Source organism: Vanellus vanellus, assembly GCF_965231255.1.
Source record: "Vanellus vanellus genome assembly, chromosome: 4".
Lineage (NCBI taxonomy): Eukaryota > Metazoa > Chordata > Aves > Charadriiformes > Charadriidae > Vanellus > Vanellus vanellus.
This window is the reverse complement of record NC_138909.1, coordinates 74058264-74078541: the sequence shown is the minus strand read 5'-3', so window position 1 is coordinate 74078541 and position 20278 is coordinate 74058264. Positions and strand designations below refer to the sequence as shown.

General features: G+C 45.7%; 1 protein-coding gene across 1 annotated transcript in view; it reads left to right on the top strand.

Annotated features, from left to right (window-relative positions):
• The window catches only part of KDR (kinase insert domain receptor), a gene marked incomplete at its 5' end in the record, with an annotated part of 32278 nt that extends 19458 nt beyond the window's left edge, over nt 1-12820 (top strand). Inside the window, 10 exons of the mRNA XM_082482279.1 lie at nt 591-747; nt 2208-2308; nt 3649-3771; nt 3907-4018; nt 4416-4515; nt 4632-4737; nt 6622-6773; nt 10068-10164; nt 10273-10361; nt 11248-12820. Of these exons, the coding sequence (XP_082338405.1) occupies nt 591-747; nt 2208-2308; nt 3649-3771; nt 3907-4018; nt 4416-4515; nt 4632-4737; nt 6622-6773; nt 10068-10164; nt 10273-10361; nt 11248-11467 (1257 nt within the window). The 3' untranslated portion in view covers nt 11468-12820. The remainder of the gene's footprint in view (nt 1-590; nt 748-2207; nt 2309-3648; nt 3772-3906; nt 4019-4415; nt 4516-4631; nt 4738-6621; nt 6774-10067; nt 10165-10272; nt 10362-11247) is intronic.
• Nucleotides 12821-20278: the final 7458 nt, after the last annotated feature.

Below are 20278 nucleotides of genomic sequence, written 5' to 3'. Positions count from 1 at the left end.
GGAAACGTGGTGGAGGAAGCCTGTGGGGCTGGCATCCTCCCTAGAGGCATTCATTGGCTTAGGGGAGGAGGGAAATAAATCAAATTTTGAGGGCTGCCAGAGTTTTGGCCAAGGTAGAGGTTTAGCAGAAGGGCCTTTGTGGCAGTGGGAAGTAAAGCCATAGTGGTACGAAGAGGCTCGAGTGTTTGAGAGGGGGTTCGGCAGCTTCACAAGTGGTGGGCACCAGGGGGCTGAGAAGGCCATCTCCTCAGTGTGCATTTTTTCCCCCACATGAGGAGGTGTTGCTGGGGGATGGCTGGGAGGACACGGGAGCAGGCTAAAGCCATGATGTGGAGTGGCAGAGGATGCTCGAGCTGGTGAGCTCGCAAGGCCATGGGTTGGGGTTTGCCAGTGCTGTCACCATGCCAGCCTGGTGCCCCAACCGGAGCTGGCTTGGAGCAGACTGGCTGGTCATGCCCACCCTGGGCTGCCTTCCCTGCCTTCCACGGTGCCCGTGGCACACACCGTGGGGAACATCATTGCCTTCCCTGAGGAAGCTTCTGGCGCGCTTTCTGCTTCTGATTTCTCCCACTGTCCCCTCACATTTCTAGACCAAAAGTGCCAGGTTTCGGCAGGGGAAGGAGAACTATGTCGGTGATGTCTCCACGGACCTGAAGCGTCGGTTGGACAGCATCACAAGCAGTCAGAGCTCAGCAAGCTCTGGCTTTGTGGAGGAGCGGTCCCTGAGTGACGTGGAAGAGGAGGACGGTAGGATATGTCTTCTGCTGTTGGAACGGCTGTCATTGATGAGGGCTGACGAGGGACATTGGGGACCATGTGATTTCCAAAGCTCCCTCAAAGCTGAGTGCAGGGTATTTCCTGGATGACCAAAGTTCCCGAGCTGTGGATTATCTAGTTCAGCACCCCAAACCCCCCAGCCCAATCCCAGGTAATGTGCTGTCTGCAAAGGGTGTGTTTTTAGTACTCTGCCTTTTGCAGATCCATTTATTTAACGTCCCAGTGTCTTCAGGGAAAATCGCAGAGCACAAACTCCGAAGGCCAAGACGCTAACTGAATTTCCTCAATGCTTACCCAGAAGTTAAATATCGTGAAATGCCCTCTGCTTCACCGCTTATTAGCGGAGAGGTTGATTTGCCTTCCCTCTGCGCAGGTGGTCTGTCGGGAACAGGAAACCTGAATTACCCCCTCATTCAAAGCCTTCCCTGGATGTACATTCCCTCTGCATTTCACTGATGCGTTTGCCATGTTCTCCTTTGGCAGAGACAGCAAAGTGCTCAGTGCTGCCCACGTGTTTCAGAGACCGCCAATTTCAGGACCGGTGGCATCAGACCGGTCGGGGGGCAGGCCGTAGCTCAGCTGCCTGTACCTCGGCTTCTACTAAAAAATGTTTAATGCAAAACCAAACATCAGTACGTTAACAGGGAGGATCATCTTGCAGTTTCAGCGTGATCCTAATAGGTACAGTCAGACATGCACTTTATGCATTTCCACACCATTGTGGTCCTTTTCAGCTCTCTGGTGTAACCACTGACCCTCTGAGCTGGAGCGTTGTAAGAAGAATGTAGGCCAAAAGCAGCCCTTGAGATGAGGGGTTTAGCCACCAGTGCTGTAATTCTTGGTGGATTTCTTCTTAAAATCGAGAGCTGAGCGAAGTCATTGAGTTGTTTATTTCAGCAGGAACTAAATGCCTAGGTATCTTTGTTGGATACTTGAGTACATTATTTGTCCAGATCACTAGAGGATGAGGTTAGGCTTCTTCTACCCTAAATTAGCAGGGCGCTTTGCCAAATTCAAGTCTTTCTCCCCATGGCATATTCTTCTTCTGTAAGGACTAGGCAGGGCCTCCCTCTCACTGGTTTCCAAATTCATCTGCTGAAACCACAGCAAGCCTTTCCTGTCCTAGGAACTTGTGAACTGAATTTTGGTTGTTTTTCTGTCGGGATTGTTTTGCAAATCTTTCCACTGGTGGGAACTCTGGAAATAAGCAAGGAGGCCTGGGGTATCACCCATCATATCCAAGTTTATTTTACATGCGATTGGTTTGGTGTAAACTGGTTTGTTAGTGATAATTATACAGCCAAAAAAGGGCTTGGTTTGCTCTTCCAGTTCAATGTGGCATAAGGTTAAGATGGACTTTTACCTAAGAAGCAGTTATGGGTGAAATCAGTGACAAAGGGCGTGTTTGACTGTCGTCTGATTCTTTGCAGCTGGTCCTGAAGACCTTTGCAAGAACCCTTTGACCATGGAGGACCTCATCTGTTACAGCTTCCAGGTGGCGAGGGGAATGGAGTTCTTGGCTTCACGCAAAGTAAGGAACTTCTCAGGAAGAGTGGCATGTTATTTATTTGACTGTAGGAAATGGTGCTGTAGGTCTATAGAAGGAAACAGCGTGTTCATCTTTGGACTAGCAGTCATCCGCAACATTTTGGTTTTGCCTTAAGACATCATTAATACAACAGAGTGAAACAGCCCATGCTTTTATTGACACAAATGTCAGTGATCTGTATAAGGTTTAGGGGTCACCGATTCATAGAAGAATGATTAAGTCGTTGGCGGAGGGGAGCTGACTTAGGAGGACGATTGAAGGAATTAGGGGCAAATCCCTGGTAACTGGAGCTAAACTAGAGTAAGGGAGTTTGCTCTGAGGAGGTTGCCTGTGACTTGTGCAGTGGGGTTGGAAGGGCAGCATGGGGAGAGACGATGCTCACCTATGAAACTTCATGGGTCACTCCTTGGCGAGTCTTGTACCAAAGACACCCTGGCAGTCAGTAGCACCTCACCTGAATTTTGGCCTTCTAGAAGTGCTTTTCTGTGGTTTGATCCTAAATATGTATAGTACGTGTTTCAAAGGACGTAAATTCCGGCAAGAGCGAGGAATTGCCTGCAGTTGTATAGAAACAAAAAGTACTTTGAAATGGGAAAAGGAAATAGAAACGGGGAATACAACACTGCTTCAGAGTGCAGGCTGGGTGTTCAAGAGCAGGCTTCGGAGTCTTTTCTAAAAATATACATTTGTCTACATTTCATACATCCTGGTTGCTGTGTATATGTAAAAATATGTCTTTCCGGGATCTGCAGTTCTAGTCCATACTCAAAGCAAATCTGCAGCCTCTTTCAGAGCCTGGCTTTTTTACTTCAAGCTATTGAGGCTTGAGTTTTGAAGTCTTTGGGTTGTTGGCTAAGCTGTTGTTCCGCATAGGTAAAGACATGGACTTTTCTCTCTGTAGTCAGGAGTAGTTTGTGTTGGAATCAAATCGGCGGTTTAGGGTGGTGTGTTTTTCAGAGAGAGAGTGGAGTACACAGATTTGAGTGAACCTAAGTAAATCTAAAGGTAATCAGATCTGAACCTGTTTTGTGTCAGCTTCTTAGGATAATTAATTAGCTAGCTTCAAAGGCCCTCTCTGCGTAGTGGATAAACAGATGTATGTTTGGACTTGGGAACACAAGTCTCCCTGAGCCAAATCAGTTGTGACCATCAAAAAAGCACTTAAAATCGGTAACTGTTGATGCCGAGGTTTCTTTTTCTTAAAAGGTTTTAAGAATTATCTGGCCTTTGAGGGTAGGAGAGCACATATGTGAAAGAGATCAGCCCCGTGGACGGAGCTGTGACGACAGGCAGCGTACGAAGTTGTTTACTTCTCTTTGCAGTGCATCCACAGGGACCTGGCTGCTCGTAATATCCTCTTGTCAGACAATAACGTGGTGAAAATCTGTGATTTTGGCTTGGCTCGAGACATCTACAAAGACCCAGATTATGTCAGGAAAGGAGATGTAAGTTTTAGATTCTCTATTTGAGAGAGAATTAATATGAAGTCAGGACTCTTTTTTTTTCACCTTAAATGGCTTTGTAGAAAGTCAGTGTTTTGCTAAACTGTGATACCTTTTTGTTTGCGGAAATGCTTTCAGGCCAGACTACCCTTAAAATGGATGGCACCAGAAACCATTTTTGATAGAGTATATACCATTCAGAGTGATGTATGGTCCTTTGGAGTTCTGCTATGGGAAATATTTTCATTAGGTGAGTCACTTTAATTTTGCTGAGCCATCGTAAATTTTAAACAACAGAGTCTGAAGAAAACAGTCAAAGTGTTCTTGGGTCCTCTTTAGCATTTTTTTTTTTTGACTTCTTGAAAATTTCCTGTTTATTTTCTCCATCAAAATAGAATACTCAAATTTCCTTAAAAATGCAAATGTAGGAACATGGACTTGAAATGCTTCTTCATACAATTTCAGTTTGTGATGATGTGCCTCATTTACTCAATCGGTTGCTGTTTCCATCATAAATATAAATTGTTTGCACATCCAAATATACCGAATTACCTTATTAGCTCAGGCCATAGCGCATTACTTGTTTGAAAATTAATTGCAAAATTTAAGAGTCTAATGCATTAAAATTACCGTTGCTCTCATTTTAGGCGCATCGCCGTACCCTGGAGTGAAAATTGATGAGGAATTTTGCAGAAGACTGAAAGAAGGAACGAGAATGAGAGCACCGGACTATACAACACCAGAAGTGTGAGAAACTCTTCTTCCGGTTGCCCACATTTACCCCGCAATAATAGCGGGTGTTGGAGCAACCAATAGGTGCTCTTTTCTTTCTGCTGACATTTTAACGGGCTTTGTCCTTGTAGGTACCAGACGATGCTGGATTGCTGGCACGGAGATCCTAAGCAGAGACCGACTTTTTCAGAGCTGGTGGAGCACCTGGGGAATTTACTGCAAGCCAACGTCCGTCAGGTACGTGAAACGTATTCTCTGGTTGCTAAAACCACCAGCTGAACCCTTCCCATCCTGCCAGCCACCACAAAACCCCATAGTCGGGTACTGTCTGGAGCCATCAGGGAGCCTGGGCTTCTTCCACCGCTCCCTTACTGACCGGCAGTCGGGGCAACTTGCCGAGAAGAATGATTTGTGGGTGGGAAAGATCACAGAGGTCTGTTGTGGTAACCAAAAGCCACCTTGCCCTGCCGGCAAGGGCTTCCCGTGACACCACCGCTGTCGTTACTTAGCTGGCTTGCTGGGGAGCTGTGGGCACAGGCTCAGTTCCCAGCTCTGCTGAGGGTTTCTCTGCATGCTGCAGAGGCGTTTCGGCAGGTAGCTCCTGTTGAACTTACTGTGCCAAAGATGGATATCTTCGCATATGTGAGGATGCGGGCTGCAATGCTTTTAATGACTCTTCTGGAAAAGGAATAGAGGGGCATTTTGCTGCCTGTCAGCAGCTCCGTGCAGATGAGTGTATTAAGACTGGTCCTGTGTGCAGCTGTTGCGGTAAGAGAGCCCACTGCGTCCAGGTGGGGTGCATGGGCCTCCCTCCCAGGTTCTCCGTCTTGTGGCTCCCTCGTCATGTGCTGCGGAAGTGGACAAGGCCAGGGCAGTAGATGTGAGCACTTAGATGAAGGAGGCCGGGTTTGGCCACGTGCTCTCCTATTAGATGAGTTCTCCCATTCTGACCTATTGGTAATGATGGGAATTACCTGCCCTTCCAAACTATCGTGTCTTCTGTGCATACCAAAACTCAGAAAGGATAGAATTGTTTTACTTTGCTACAGAGCAGCTCAAGTCTTACGTATCAGAGAATCACAGACTGGCTGAGGTTGGAAGGGACCTCTGGAGGTCATCTGGTCCAACCCCACTGCTCAAGCGGGGCCACCTAGAGCCAGTTGCCCAGGACCATGTCCAGACAGCTTTTGAATATCTCCAAGGATGGAGACTCCACAGCCTCTCTGGGCAACTTGTGCAAGTGCTCGTTCACCCTCACAGTGAAAAAGGGTTTCCTTGTATGTTCAGAACACACTTCGTGTATATTTCCCCTTAACCTAATATGGTTGGATTGCTGATGACTTAGACCCTCTTGTCATGAACTGTAGTGTACCGTGACTATAAAAGAGAGACATGATTTACTGTGTGATAACTAATAGCTAATTATGCATGTGTCATATTGTAATCCAAAAGGGATAGATGCAAAAAAAAAATTAGAGAAAAGATCCACTAAAGGATTTCTTATGGGACTATAAAGAGGTATGCAGTACTGAAGGATGCATAATCCATGTTTCTCTTTATACTTTAGAGCAGAAATGTAAACAAGTAGAAGAAATTTTTAAAAATTGTATCCTTGTTATTCACATCAAATTAGATGCCAAAGTATTGATAGAAAATTTTCTTTTTTGCTATCTCCATCTCATTCTTTTTTCATTTACTTCTTATACTTAATTTAGTCTTTCTGATTAATATGCTGTAGTTTAATTCAGTCTCAATTTCAGTTTAAAGTTATGTTTTTGCTCAGGTTCATGTTCTTTGTGTCATTGGGATTCAAGCATTGCTAAAAACTACATTTTTTATTTCAAAGACATCAATAAAGAGTTCGGCTTATACATTATGTTACAGTATGTCATATAAAAATTTCAATTTTTTATCTAAAGCTACTTGGAAGTGGTTCTTATTAAGTTTCCTTCTTTTAACATAGCTGGTCCTGCAAAAGTGGTGTAATGTTCATAGTTTAATGAAACAACCAAGACAGCACTGTTGGGCTGATGCGTTCTCCACGTATGTGTGTATGGCTGTTTATGTCTGTGTATCTCTGTAGCCTATTTAATTTTTGTATTTTTTCACTGCATTCCACAGGATGGTAAAGACTACGTTGTCCTTCCTTTGTCAGTATCGCTGAATATGGAAGAGGATTCGGGTCTCTCTCTCCCAACTTCACCTGCTTCCTGTAAGGAGGAAGAGGAAGTCTGTGATCCTAAATTCCATTATGACAACACAGCAGGAATTAGGTATTTTATATGGTGGACATCCTACTGGGGCCTCTGGGCAGGTTTTGTTCATGCTGGGGGCAGGGAAAATGAAAGGAAGAGACTTCAGCTGCCTGGTCCATATTTAACCTCCTCCATAGGGATAAGAAAGAATCTATAGTGGTTTTGTAGGCAAAAACTCGTTTCTTACCTCCCTAAATGCTAGTGGTTTTTTTGGTTGTTTTTTTTTTTTTTGCTACCCTTTCAAGACTTGGTATTCTCATTCCAAAAAAACCCAAACCTGCAGGAGTATTTTTTATTTGGTTTTTAAGAACCAGAACATATACAAAGTTTCACCGATCCAATTCAGTTGTGTTCATACTCTTGTATTGCAGCTCCCTAAGAGATTAATGGCAATAGATCTATCATTAATAATGCTGGCAGGTTTCACGTGGTTTCCACAAAGGGGATCCCTCCTCCTCACCGCTCGTATTATCCACCAAAGACAAAGTTCCCAAGGCTTTTAGCTACTGCAGGATGACATTTTTATGTGCTCCTGGGAAAGACTAGGTGTAGTCTATAGATTCTATTCTATAGAATCATAGAGTCATAGAATTGTCTAGGTCAGAAGGGACCTTTAAGTTCATCTAGTCCAACCATCAACCTGACACCGCCAACACCACCCCTAAACCGTGTCCCTCAGCGCCACGTCTGCCCACCGTAGGCGCGGTGCAGTCCCTCAGCGCCACGTCTGCCCACCGTAGGCGCGGTGCATTTCACACTTCAGCTGAACTTGTGGTCTTAGAGCTGAACTCTCAACCCCATGTTTTAGTAGTCGGTCAGTCCAAAATACAAATATTTAAAAGACACAAAAGCATAATTTAACACTGGAAACATCACACCTATTTTCCACTTCTAATACTTCCTATACGGCTTTTCCCAGTCCCCACTTCCTGTTATGAACAGAATTAAAGTCACTCCATCAACCTTTTAAAGAGACTTTGAACCTCTTTTCTGTCGTCTTACAGTGTGAGAGGGTTGTGAAAGCATTTGTGAAACCATGCTAGGAGAGGCAAAGTGGGGAGCTTAAGACATGCTTAGGGGCTTTATTTTTCTGTTCTGGTAGCTGAAAATGATTTTGTAGGCATGAATCTTGCTATACACGTAAATGGAAAAGATTGATCTCTTCAGTGATGTCTTTTTCAACCTTCACAAAAGTACTAACTATGAGGAGAGGCTGGTAAATACAATCTCTAAATCAAAGCTGGAAGAGGAAAATCAAGCACAGGGAAAACACAGAGAATATTAAAGAATATTTAGGTTGCTGAGGTAAATTAAAAACAGCAGGACCCCCTAACGTCTGCCGTATTTGGCTTAGGAAATAGACATGCAATTTCTGAACCTTGAAAGATTGTCATTAAGAACAGTCAGGTGAGGTAAAGAAGATTTAAGGAAGTGTAAAGATAATGGCTGTTTTTAGAAAGAACAGACAAGGAGTAACCCTGCAGTCAGATTAACTTGAATCTTAGGAATGATCCCAGAATAAACGATCAGATAAATAATTGTAAATGCCTACAGGAAGGTGGAGTAACTGCAAATGGCCAGCAACGGACTCGTCAAGAACAAAACAAGTCAAACCAATCTAAGTTTCATTTTTAGGGAGAATATTTGGTCTGGCGGCTAGCAGGGGAGATGGACTTTGATTTTATGTGGGGCATTTTTTTGGCCCTTTTTTTTTTTAACGGGACAATCTATTACAAAATGCAAACACGTGCCCGGAAATACTGCCAGTACTGCAGCTGAGCCCTCAGTGCCACCGGGCAGGAGTCAGACTCCACGTGTGGCCTCTCTGCCTGCAACCTATTTCTGGTCCTGCTCGCACAGTAGCTTGGCTTAACCAGGAGGATCTCATTCATTGTAGCCCAGGTGGAAAACATAGGCTGACTCTTCTCTGGGCCGAGCACAAGCAGGACTGCCGTACCTGGGAGGTTGTTCAGCTGATGAGGCTGGGATTCCTGGTCCTCACCACCCTGGTAACTGTAGTCCTGGCTATGCAGCTCTGTGCCTATGTGGACAATTAAATGTAAGCACACAGGGAGCTTTCAGACTAAGAAGGAAAGTTTTGAAATGAACTTCTTATCATTCGAGGTCAGATAGTCCAAGAGGGTAAGCGGGCTGGACTGTCCATTAGATGCTTTTGGTCCTGGCAGGGTTGGGTGGGAAGTAGATTAGATACTGTTGGAGAATAACAGAAACAGAAGACATAGTCAGTGCAGAGATCTTGAAAGAACTGGTTTTGTTAAGTCTAGGAGGAGAAAATGGAGAGCGAACAGAGTAACGGTTTTCAGTATATGAAAAGTTGCTCAAAAGAGGGTATTAGTTAATTATTCTGCGTCCCAGCAATAGGACAAATTTCATTTGCAGCAAATACTTGGGTTTAATGTTGGAAAAACATTCTAAAGTGTGATCGAACACCTGAGCAGCCTACACAGGGAACGTGTAAAATCCCCCCCCCCAGTTTAAATAGAAGTCTGTTGGAGACAGGCAGGGCTCAGCATAGCTAGACTCAAAGCGGGGAAATGGGATGAATGATGCTCTTAATAGCCTCTCGCTCTGTGCTTCAGGTGGATGCAGGCTTCTCTTCTAACTCCGTGGCTTTTTCTTCATTAGCTGTTGGGAACATAAATTTTTCCTGTTTAACTGGGACAACATCCATTTTACTGCATATGCACTTAGACAGAAAGCTGCGGGTAGCTGTTTTGTTTGCTGGATTAGTACCTCCGTGAAAGTCAATTTTATGTTTTTTTTTCGTCCGGTGTTTTTTATGGATGTCATCCTGCCCAGAGGGCTTCTTTTGGAGAAGAGCCTTCCAGAGAGACGTAGCACTCCCTGTCCCGATCCCCCCACGGTCTGAGGGCGGCAGTCTGCTGAGTCTGCTGTTGTTGTCCTCTGTCCAGCCAGGGGTCTCAGAAGTGCGGTCCAAAGGAAGAGACACACGTCTGTGCTCCAGGCTCCTCTGTTTATTATACTTCTAAGCAAAGCTTGTAGGAAGCGAAGCCCTCCAGTATAACTGCGGAAAGGAGCTGTTTTCTCAAAGCCGTTTCTTAGAATTTGCTCAGAGATCAAGGTTGTCGGGAGCAGAAGGTCAGAAACATGCCACTTTGCGGGCGGTTCATCCTTTTCAATAAATGGATGTTTTGAGGTTTGCATAATATGTTTTGACAAAAGGATTAACTTCTCTGTAGGGAGATAAAAGGATTCTGATATCATTGTGCTGTTTGCAGCCAAGTTGTGGGTAGTGGACGCAAAACTTTTTTTGTTTTGTTTTCTTTTCAGTCAGTACCGACAAGGTAGCAAAAGAAAAAGCCGCCCCGTGAGCGTGAAAACATTTGAAGATGTCCCATTGGTAACCACTGTAAAAGTTGTTCAGGAGGTGAGTTTGTCTGTTGTTTGTATGTCTTCTCCTTCTGTTGATGACTTTTTTTCATTTTTTTTTTTTAAAAATCCCTTTCCATTTAATGCTTTTCAAACACCTTTGCAGGAAAATCAGACAGATAGTGGGATGGTTCTTGCCTCTGAAGAGCTGAAGACATTGGAAGAGACCGATAAACAAGTGAAAATACCCTTTAGGTAAGGCTCAGGCTGCACATAGGATTGAATATGACCTTTTGCTTGCAGTGTGTCAGAAGACTGATGGGTTTGTAAAATTTTTTAGAAGACAAAATATTTTTTTTTTTACTGTATTTTTAAAAACGCAAATGAAAATTGTGCGCTGTATGCCCGGTCATCTGCATTTGGTACCAGGAGAGGAGAGGTAGTGCAGCTGTTGGAAGCATCGGCCGAGGAACTCGTATTTCGCAGCTGCAAAAGCATCGACCACCTCTTGAAGGAACTGAGCCGGTGCACACAATTGAGCGTATTTGTGAAGGCCAATCTGCGATGACAAAGAGCTCTTTCTTTTTTTTTTTTTTTTTCCTTTTTCTTTTTCTTTCTTTTTTTCTAAAGTTGACTCCTGAGTTTTCAGGATGTACCTGGGTGTATTTTCAGAGCATTGTAGAGGGGTTTCATTGTGCGGTTCACAGGAAGCACAGTGGCGTTCATGGACCTGAAACCTCACGTTTGCTTTCTTAAAGCTTCTCAGGAATTATTTTTTTTTTCCAGGACAGCTTCAGTACAAACAAAGGTATACTGCGGTTACGATTGCGCCACGGCCGAAATGTGTGAAGCGTCTCAAAGTTTTTTCTCCATTTCACCTGCGGTCGCAATCTAACTCCTTGTGTCGTCATAAAATTAAATAGCTTTTTCATGCGTTAGTGAAGTTAGGGTGTATAAAAAGGTCTCTCTCCTTATAATCAAATGCAAGTTTGAAAAAGCTTGAAGCCAGTTTCGCTAAATGCAGCATTTCCCTTGGGTTGCTGCTGCGATGGAAAGCAGCTGCCAGCAGGAATCGCCCACCTGCCCTCCAGAAGACGGTCCCCACAGCTTGCTCAGTCCCCTTTCTGCTTGTTTCCCGCAGCACGCTGGTGCCCAGCAAGAGTAACGAGTCCGTCATGTCCGAAACCTCCAACCAGACGAGCGGGTACCAGTCCGGGTACCACTCGGACGACATGGACACCACCATCTACTCCAGCGAGGAGACTGAACTCTTGTGCGCCCGGGAGGCTTCGCCCCAGCTCTGCCGTGCTCACCCGCTCGCCTACGACAGCGCCGCGCCGCTCGCCTCCCCGCCGCTCTAGGGAGAAACCGGCGGCTCCGGGTCCCCCTCGGGATGTGCCTTCTTTGCCCGGGCTGGTGGTATTGGGGTTTGATGCATAGAAAGACCACGTCCGTGAGACTAAGACAAGACGTTTGTTTTTCTCTGAAGAGGATGCGGAAGCACCTGGCAGCAAAACTGCACCGTGCCGGGCTGCTTTCCTCGAGAGGCGCTGGTGGGTGCTGTGCCAACCTGATGGCAGAGGCAGCGTGGTGGCCTTTGGGACCTCGGTGACACGCCGAGCGTCTGCCCGATGCAGCGTTCAACTTAACTGTTCCTAGTTGTACGAAATCACGGCACAGCCCTGCTCGTTGGTTGGAGGTTTTTTTTTGGTTTTGTTTTTCCCCTTGCGGCTGGACTCCAGGAAGGAAACAGCACGGCACTGGCTTCTTGTTTCTCAGAGTTATCCCTCGCTTGCACCTCCACAAACAAAAAAAGGAACCTCCAGCTCAAGGCTGTGGCACTCACCGACCGCCTGAGACTAAACATAGGTTGGGCTAAATATAGGTGGGGGCGATGGTCTCTGTCCTCGGTGGAGGAAAAGAAAAAGTTGCTGTACCAGAGCTCCTGGGCTCCGTTTCCCTGGGAGACCTGCTCAGTGAGGTGGGTTAGAAGGGAGGAGGCAGAGCACTGAGCCGAGTGATGGGACGTGGGTGCCGGGGACGTGCATCCCCTCCGGGGTTGGCCTCAGGGTGGCTCTGCTCCCCGTCCTCCCTGGCACCCATGGTTGGTGCCAGGCACCTACCTGCTTCTTGGCTAGCCTGAAACGGCTGCAGAAATCCCGTCACAGCTTTGAATCCCCACTGGGACAGCCTCTACAGCAGGTAGAAAGGGCAATGTAATCTACCTTAGGACTGTAGGGAGCCCCGTGGTCCCGATGGGGTGTGCTAAGGGCACCCTACCTTCTCATCTCATCCCCCCTCCCTCCCTCAGATGTAGGTCTGACTCCTTCACTTCGCAACCCCCGAGTCTTTGCACCGGCGGGGATCGTGGTTTCTGTAGTCTTGGGAATCCGTGACTGGTTTCATGGCAGCTCTGCTCTTCTCCGAGTGGCGAGATTGTGACTAATTGTTGGACAACTTCTTACCTGTGCTCTTGTAGTCCCAGAGCTCTATTGGTAGACACAATGCAGGCTACAAGATTTTGAAATGTAAAGCTATTTCTACTGAGTCCTTTTTTGTATTTTTATAATGGTTTTTTGTTTGTTTGTTTGTACTTACTATAATGTCAAATGCTGGGAACCACAAATATAAGGCATATACAGTATTTATAGCCTCTTTATGTAGAAATAAATGTAATATATTAAAATATAAATATATATATTATATAATGGATATTGTACTGTTCACATTTTGTATCAGGGTTCTGTAGCATTACGAGGTTCACAAAATTTTTATTAGCTAAATCTTTTCACTTTATTGAAGTGAAGTAATATTGAATTTACTGGAAATTTAGAGGTGGGGGCTATGACTAGATCTGTTTGCTTTTCTTGCATGGATGTTCCTATGTCCTGTCTATTGACAGGGAAGTTTATCAAGTTCTGCTTATTTCAAGTGCCAATTAATGAATCTAGTTATTTATACCATTGTATGGGTCTGTGAGCATTTCTGTGAGTACCTATAGTAAAGAAACCGCAGTGATTTTTATCAGTTGGCGGTAAGTGCCTTTAGAGGAATGGCCAGAGGAATAGACTGCGTGTACAGACTGAATCTGCTCTGAAAGAGTTTATTATGTCCAGTTAGGGAACGGTTGATCGAATTGTATTGCGGCTTTTGCTGGGGGAGTAGCAGTTTCTCTTAAAGCTTTGTTCATCTTTTCCCACTCGTGTTTCTTCAGTCTCACTTCGGATAGCTGAAATGCTGTTCCTGCTCTTGTGTAACAGAGTCTTCCTTTATTTTAAATCTGTACTTAAAGCTCCCACCTTTTCACTCTGTTGTCCACTTTTTGACTTTCTCTTCTGCACTGCGTATGCCTTTGCTCTCGGTGCAAGGCTGACCGCCGCTGGGCTATCAGGACTCAACGAATCAGAACAGCTGATGCTAAAAGAAGCGCAAGGGAAGTTAAACCACAAACTACAGGCTTTATTTCAACTTCTCTTTATTACAGTTTGAAATGAGACCTGTGTAGGCTACTGGATAATGAGAGCACTTGCCTAGAAAGTGGGAGATCTCACTGCTAAACTCGTCTCAGGCTGAATGTGGGACTAATACCTCCTACAGACTGTGGGCATGCCCCAGCTGCAAGGCTGTGGGATGTCAAGCTTCAAATGTTTCTCCGTTCCTCTCCCTGAATCAAAAGCATTTTACAGCCAGGAAAGCAGGAGCTGGGAGGTCAGGCAGAAAAATAAGGGAGAGGCTTCCTAAATCTGCTGTAAGGGTCTCCAGGATGGACTTGTATTTTCATGTATATATTTGACACTTATCTTGCTTCCCAGGCAAGAGTCGAGCCAGTAGAGTATGCTCAACAGGCAATGCCACATTCTTTAATGTCCCCTCTCCCCAATATTCTTCAATATCTTTAATGAAAGTGTTTTCCTATGTATTATTATTACACAATGGACATGAAATACTGACACCGGCAGAATCGTTATGGGTACCCCGCTGAGCCACATGTTGGAGAGTCTTGGCACAGAGGTGGGGATGGAGACCTGTCATTGATGTCCATCTGCCCTAGATCTGGACCTCCCCAAGGTTTGGGATATTCAATTTAGACATCTAAATTTTGCAGTTTTGTTTTCTCTCCAGCTTGCTGTAACGCGCAATGTGTGCCACATACACGTAGGCAGATGCCTTCCTGTGTGCTTGTAGTACCTCTAAACCAGCCGTCCACTGCAGACTGATGAAATTGCAATATAGCCATTTCAGCTAATGGGTTCTCATTTATAATCCTTGTCAGCTAATGAAACTCTCTTGTGGGTACAAATAATTTTAAAGATGCATGGAAAATGTGGGAACTAGTACACACCTGCTTTAGGAAAGGAAATAAGCTTCTTTTTAAAAAAAAAAAAAAATACATATATTGAGTTTCAGGAGCAAGCAATGTTTCTATAAATGTGTTCATATATTTGGCATCCAGTAACCCAATTCTTTTCTTAGACCATGGCCGTTACATCCTTTAAAACACCTGGACTTCTTGTTGTATTCTGAATCCAGCACGTCCAGCTATACCCCAGGCAGGCCACATCTGTCTTGGGAGCCGTTTTAAATTCCAAAAAGGATCTTTTCAGTGAAACAACAGACGTATAGCGCACAGATTTGCAAATGCCTCGCAAACCAGTCCTGGCTTTATCTCCATTCTGCAGCCATGCAGCAAAGCGGCAGCATTTGGATCAGCATCCTTATCCCTGAAATGCATGGGAGATTCCAGCCTGGATTTGAGCCCAGTGAGCTGCAAACAGAGGGGACACTCGTGAGATTAGGGATCCAGGCATATCACGGTGAGCAGCTGGGTAAGAGTGGGGAGGAACGGTGATGGGGTTGACTCCTCTTGTTCAGAAGAACCGCCAGAAGGAACTGTAATTGCTGGTGGGTTTGGATGTGGGGAATCCAGCAGAGCCATGCCTGAAACAGGCAGTTTTGGGGCCTGACGATGGCTCATGTTTGCTGTTATCAGTGTAAACACAGCCCATCTGAAGAATGCAGAGGCATTCAAGCACGGTAGCTAGGTCCTTCTCCCCGCAAAAGGTACTGTAAAATTCATCTCATTCTTTGCATGGAAATGTCTTGGCAAATCCAGTCCTCCCCTAAACTTTTCTTATTAACGCATCTCCACTCACAAGCAACTGCTTTTCACACAAGCATGAAGAGCGTTATGATGATCCTCCATGTCGTCTTCTGATGGGCTCGTCCCCAAGCGCCGTGCCTGGGGACTTTTGGGACGGAGTGCTTGTTAATTGTAAAAGCAGCACGTGACTAAAAAAAGACTACCATCCCAGAGCTGTTGAAACTGGGGACAAAAATTTCCTGCTAATTGCATCTCTTTCTGATGGTTCTAAGGCTGGAAAATGTAGTTGGGGTAGCACGGATAGCCTCCAGATATAAAGCTGGAATTTGCTATTTTTATGTGAAACATTCCCAAACCATGAATCATCTGAGGTTTCCCCTCATTGCTGATACTTGAGTACACACCCTGTGTTACCTCGCAGTATGGGACCTCACAAAGCAACAGCAAGGGCAAGGAAAACAAAGTTAACGTTTGTTCTTCCTAATTGACAAATTTATTAGGGACAGAAGTTAACCAACAAAGCCCTTTTCTTTGGACTTCAGCCCTGGATTGTCATTTTGCCTGGCTGAGTGTTGCATTCTGTGTCATAATATATGTCCTCAGCTCCTCAACCCCTGACATTCGGGCTGATTAAGCCCCAGAAGGTCATTGGGAAACAGAGCAGGAGCTCGTACCATATGGTGCTGATAAACATCTCGGCATCAGAGATAAGGAGCCGGTCAATGTAATCTTAGGAAGCTTAGGGTTTGTTGCCATAAAACTATACGATGTAAAGCCTAATCCCTACACAGATTTAATTAGCTGTTAAACGTATCAGGTTCATGATGAAGGGTGTTCTGGTTACCTAGATGTTATTCACCGACCGCCACCAGTTGGTCCAAATGTGAAGTATCTCATGCCTTGCAGCTTGTTAGGATGACATGTGATGATGAACGATGGCTGCTCTGTAAGTTTGGGGGCAGAATGAATGAATTCAATTTCCAGGTCCTGCTCTAGCACCAGACACAATCTCCGGTGCCAGGAAAAATGGCAGAGCACTGTGGTTTCCTGAGTCTTGGTCAAAAAGGGCTTTCTTAAAAGGTGGAATATACGAACTAAGGTTTAATTCTGTTTTCCAGGGGGAGCTGAAGCTGTTCAGCATCTCACAGAGCTGTTTCCCTGGACTCCATGTTGCTCTCTCTTTCAGGGTAGTCACGCTAAGTGGCACGGTTAGCAACGGTTTCACAAAAGCGAGTGGAAACGTAGCTACTTGTACTTTTATTTCTCTCGCTCTGTTTTCACGCCACAGCCACAAGCATGATTGCGTCACGTTGCAGATGATAGACACGAGGTAGTTCTCGTCCTGCCGGGCTAAGCAGCAGTACCAGCGAGGGTTCAGCAGCCTGGGCTTCTGCCTGGCACAGCGTCACCCATCGATGGTGGGGCACACAGCAAAGCCTGTGCTGCTGGCACCAAGCTCACCAGCAGAACGCCGGCCACAGGGTACACCCCTGCACGTGCCGCAGTCGCACCTCCAACTGCAGGGCGTCCCCGTCTGGGAATAACCACAGGGATGCAAGTCCTGTTTGGCTGCTGGACTTTCTTCTGCTTCTTGGTGGACTGCACTAACCCATGATTGCCACAGGCGTCACCTGTGATGTTTCATGTCTTTGGTTTCAGAATGTCATTCCCACAATCTCTTCCCAGACCCGGTTGAGGCTGGAGATGATCGCAGTTTGTTTTCCACCGCTCGTTCCCGGTGTACCAGACCCCGGCTCTATGGACGTTGTTTAACCCCACAGCCGATGGGCACCTACGGGCAGCTGCGGCCTTGGGTTTGGGACCGACCCTCTGCCTGGACCCGGCAGTGCTGCGCTGCCACGGAGCCGGGGAGAGGAGCGAAAGGCTGAACGAAACTTTTAATATTTGTGTATGTCCTTTTCACATACGCATAGGTGCTTATACCGGAGAGATGGACTTTAGCACCAGGAACCCAGGAAGAGCAAAGGGGTTTTGCTTGTTAGAGACCATCAGGTTGCTCCGTAGGGCTGGAAGAGCAGCGTCGCTTGCTGCTGGTAATTGGGAGGTTGCTTTGCAGTGCATAGTCCTTGCGGGAACAAGGGCCCTTTATCCCGAATATTTTCTAGGGCTTCACTTGCAGGGTGCACTGGTTATTACTCTGTTCACCATATTCGGGCCAGGTTTTAAGAGCTGATCAGGCGGGCAATGAGTTTGAACCAGCAGTGGGCCCTTATGTTTAATATCCTTTGATGGGCTTTGCACTTGCTTTAGAACCCCTGTAAAACCCTGAGCATCTGCGACATCCTGCAGCAAGGACTTCTGCACGCAGGCTTTCACTTGATGGCCCCGGCTGTTTTCCAGTACCCTGACCAAGTATTCCCTACTCATTTTCTCTGTGTCCTTTAGGATTTTATGGACAGCTATCCCCTCACTCATTCCCTAGCCCATAGCAAAATCCATGTGCATCACCCCAAAGCTGTAAACAGGGCCCCTTGGTGAGAAGGTGACCTCTGCCTGGCGTCGTTCCCGAGCAGGTCTCCGCAAGATACCCGGCTTCCGTCGGGAGGAAGGAGGGTGTGGGACAGCCGGCGGAGGACGGCGCTGTGTCAACCCCTTCGCGTGACGGATGTACCGCAGCATCGGCAAACATCGGTCCGTGTCAAGACCCGACTTCGCTGGCATCTTCTCAGAGTTGCTATTTTTGGCCGGTGAGATGTTTCCAAGGGTTGGGCTGGACTTGTCTCCCCGCGTGCGCCGTGTCGCCCCGTTCCCAGGCTGTTTGGGCTGGCTCCTGGCTGGCTGCGGGAAAGGCGGCGGGGGGAGGGGGGGATAAGATGTAGAAAGCAGAGGCTGTACGGCTCAAACACGGCACGGAGAGGACATTTGCCACCCCAAACCAGCAGAACAGAGTGAAAGCGGGGCCTATCTTATCAGTTACTTACCGAGTTAAGACTCGGGGGTATAAGATCTCTCTTTAAACTCTGGGTAATACTCATAAACGGAGCCCTGAGGAGATAACTTCACAAGTGGAACTTTTTTGGGTGCACTTACGTGTAGTTTTAAATTACAATCGCAAAGACATCTTTATATTGTCTGATAAACTTCTTAAACTGGCAACAACTATTTAACATTACAGTTTAGTTAAGTACTAAAACAGCAGGGAGCACGCAGCTAAAGCGATACAATTATTAACGTACGGCTTGGTAATGCTATCAAAACAATGGCTTTAGGCATTTTGAGCCTGCTTTCAGGCTAATGTCGCTAATTTTTCAGGAGGATTATTAAGTTTTATTAGCAATTTGCATCTCAGTATAATTATATGGATATTAGAGAAATCAATATTGTATAATGTAGAGTCCCTTAATGGCTATACAGTTTGTTGAATCTGTTATGGGACCGGCTTTGAAGTCAATTTAAGGAGGAATCTTTATAATTCTGCTGGAATCGGGCTTTGCGTGATGAGATAGATGCCTTAGACACTGACGAGAGGACTGCAAAATCTGTCCTCAGTCTTGAATCTTTGCACGCAAGCGACAGTTTTACAAGTAGACTACAAGAAATCATTGCTGTATGTTTAAACCTCTTCCTTCCATTCTGACTCCTAAACTTAATTAAAATTTCTGACCACTATGTAGCTTTCAAGCAAATTGCTATATTCATATAAATATGTTTATTCAAATCACCATGCCACAAACCTATCTGTCACCCATTGCAAAAATTCACTGATCTAAGGTGATCTAAGGGGGAGAACTGTCTGCCACGGAAGTGTCTGTGACGGATTTCTCTGAATCGATGAAGTGCTTTTTATTTTTCATTGTATGGTGTTGGTTTTTTTCTTTTTTTAAGAGCATTTCCTTAGGTCTGGGCATATGACAGTTGATCAGAGCTTAAATATCATGACTTTCTTTTGTGTAAAAACCCCAAGGTGCATCTCAGGCAGGTTTCGTTTCAGGAGCTATACTTGAGCTATACTTGTAGTGTCTATACTTTCCGTATAGCTCATCCCAGCGTTTCTCTGACACTCACTCTGACATAAGGTGGCAAAATCACCAGAAGAAACTACCCTACCTTCCCCCAGGCTTAACCCTTATCCCATGCCGCCTGTTTCTTTTTGTGCTGGCAAAGCAGCTGCCTGACCAGAGTGAATCCAGTCAAAGGACAGAGCTGACTGAAAACAAATTGGGGTGGGTTTTGGTTTTTTTTTCTTTGGTTGGTTGGTTTGTTGATTTTCTCAAGTTACTTTGAACTCAAATAAGTGCCAGGACACAGTTCGCCAAGCCCCACAGCTACAAAGGGACGTGGCAGCCGCGGGAGGGAAAGCGGTGGGTGCTGGCAGCAGTAGAGAGGGACAGCTTCGTTCCTTCCTCCGGCTAACACCGCCTGGGAAACTAAAGCCGTTATGGCCTTTTCCAGCAGCACCACGGTGCGTCTGTGCGGCTCTAAGAAGGTATCAGCACAGCATCAAAGGGGGAGAGCGACCCACTCCTCCATCTGGAGTGTTTTTCGAAATGGCAAGAAAGGCATCTTTCCCTGTCCACTATATACTGGTTTAGCTTCTTCACTAGCTGAAAGGATTTCGGGTCAACTTGGAGATATTCCTGCAGTCCTCGGGAAAACAGTTCTCTGCATTTCTTTTATTTGTGTTGCAGAGAAGAATGGTAATGCTTCGCTAGCTCCTTACACGAATTGTATGTATCGCACAGAAGGGGAAGAGTTGTAGGGAAAAGCTGTTTTCCGTCTCTTCCAGCACAAGAACTAATGAGCATCAGCTGAGAGTAACAGGGGACGGGTTCGAAACAAACGCAAGAATATAGTTTTCATCTGTGCTCATGTGAAACTCTTTTCCACAGGTTGCTAATATTTACACCAGTTCAGAAAACCGTGGAGCAAATTACTGGAAGAAGAAAGCATTCCGAGGTCCTAAATACAAAGATGCTATCACAAGCTCAAGAAATCTCTGAGCAGCAAATTGTGGGAAAGCGAGATAGGATATTCGGGAGAAGTTTTCTATGTTCTTACCCTGCTCTTTTACTCTTCCTTAGGCTTCCACTCTCGACTGCTAAACGCCTGG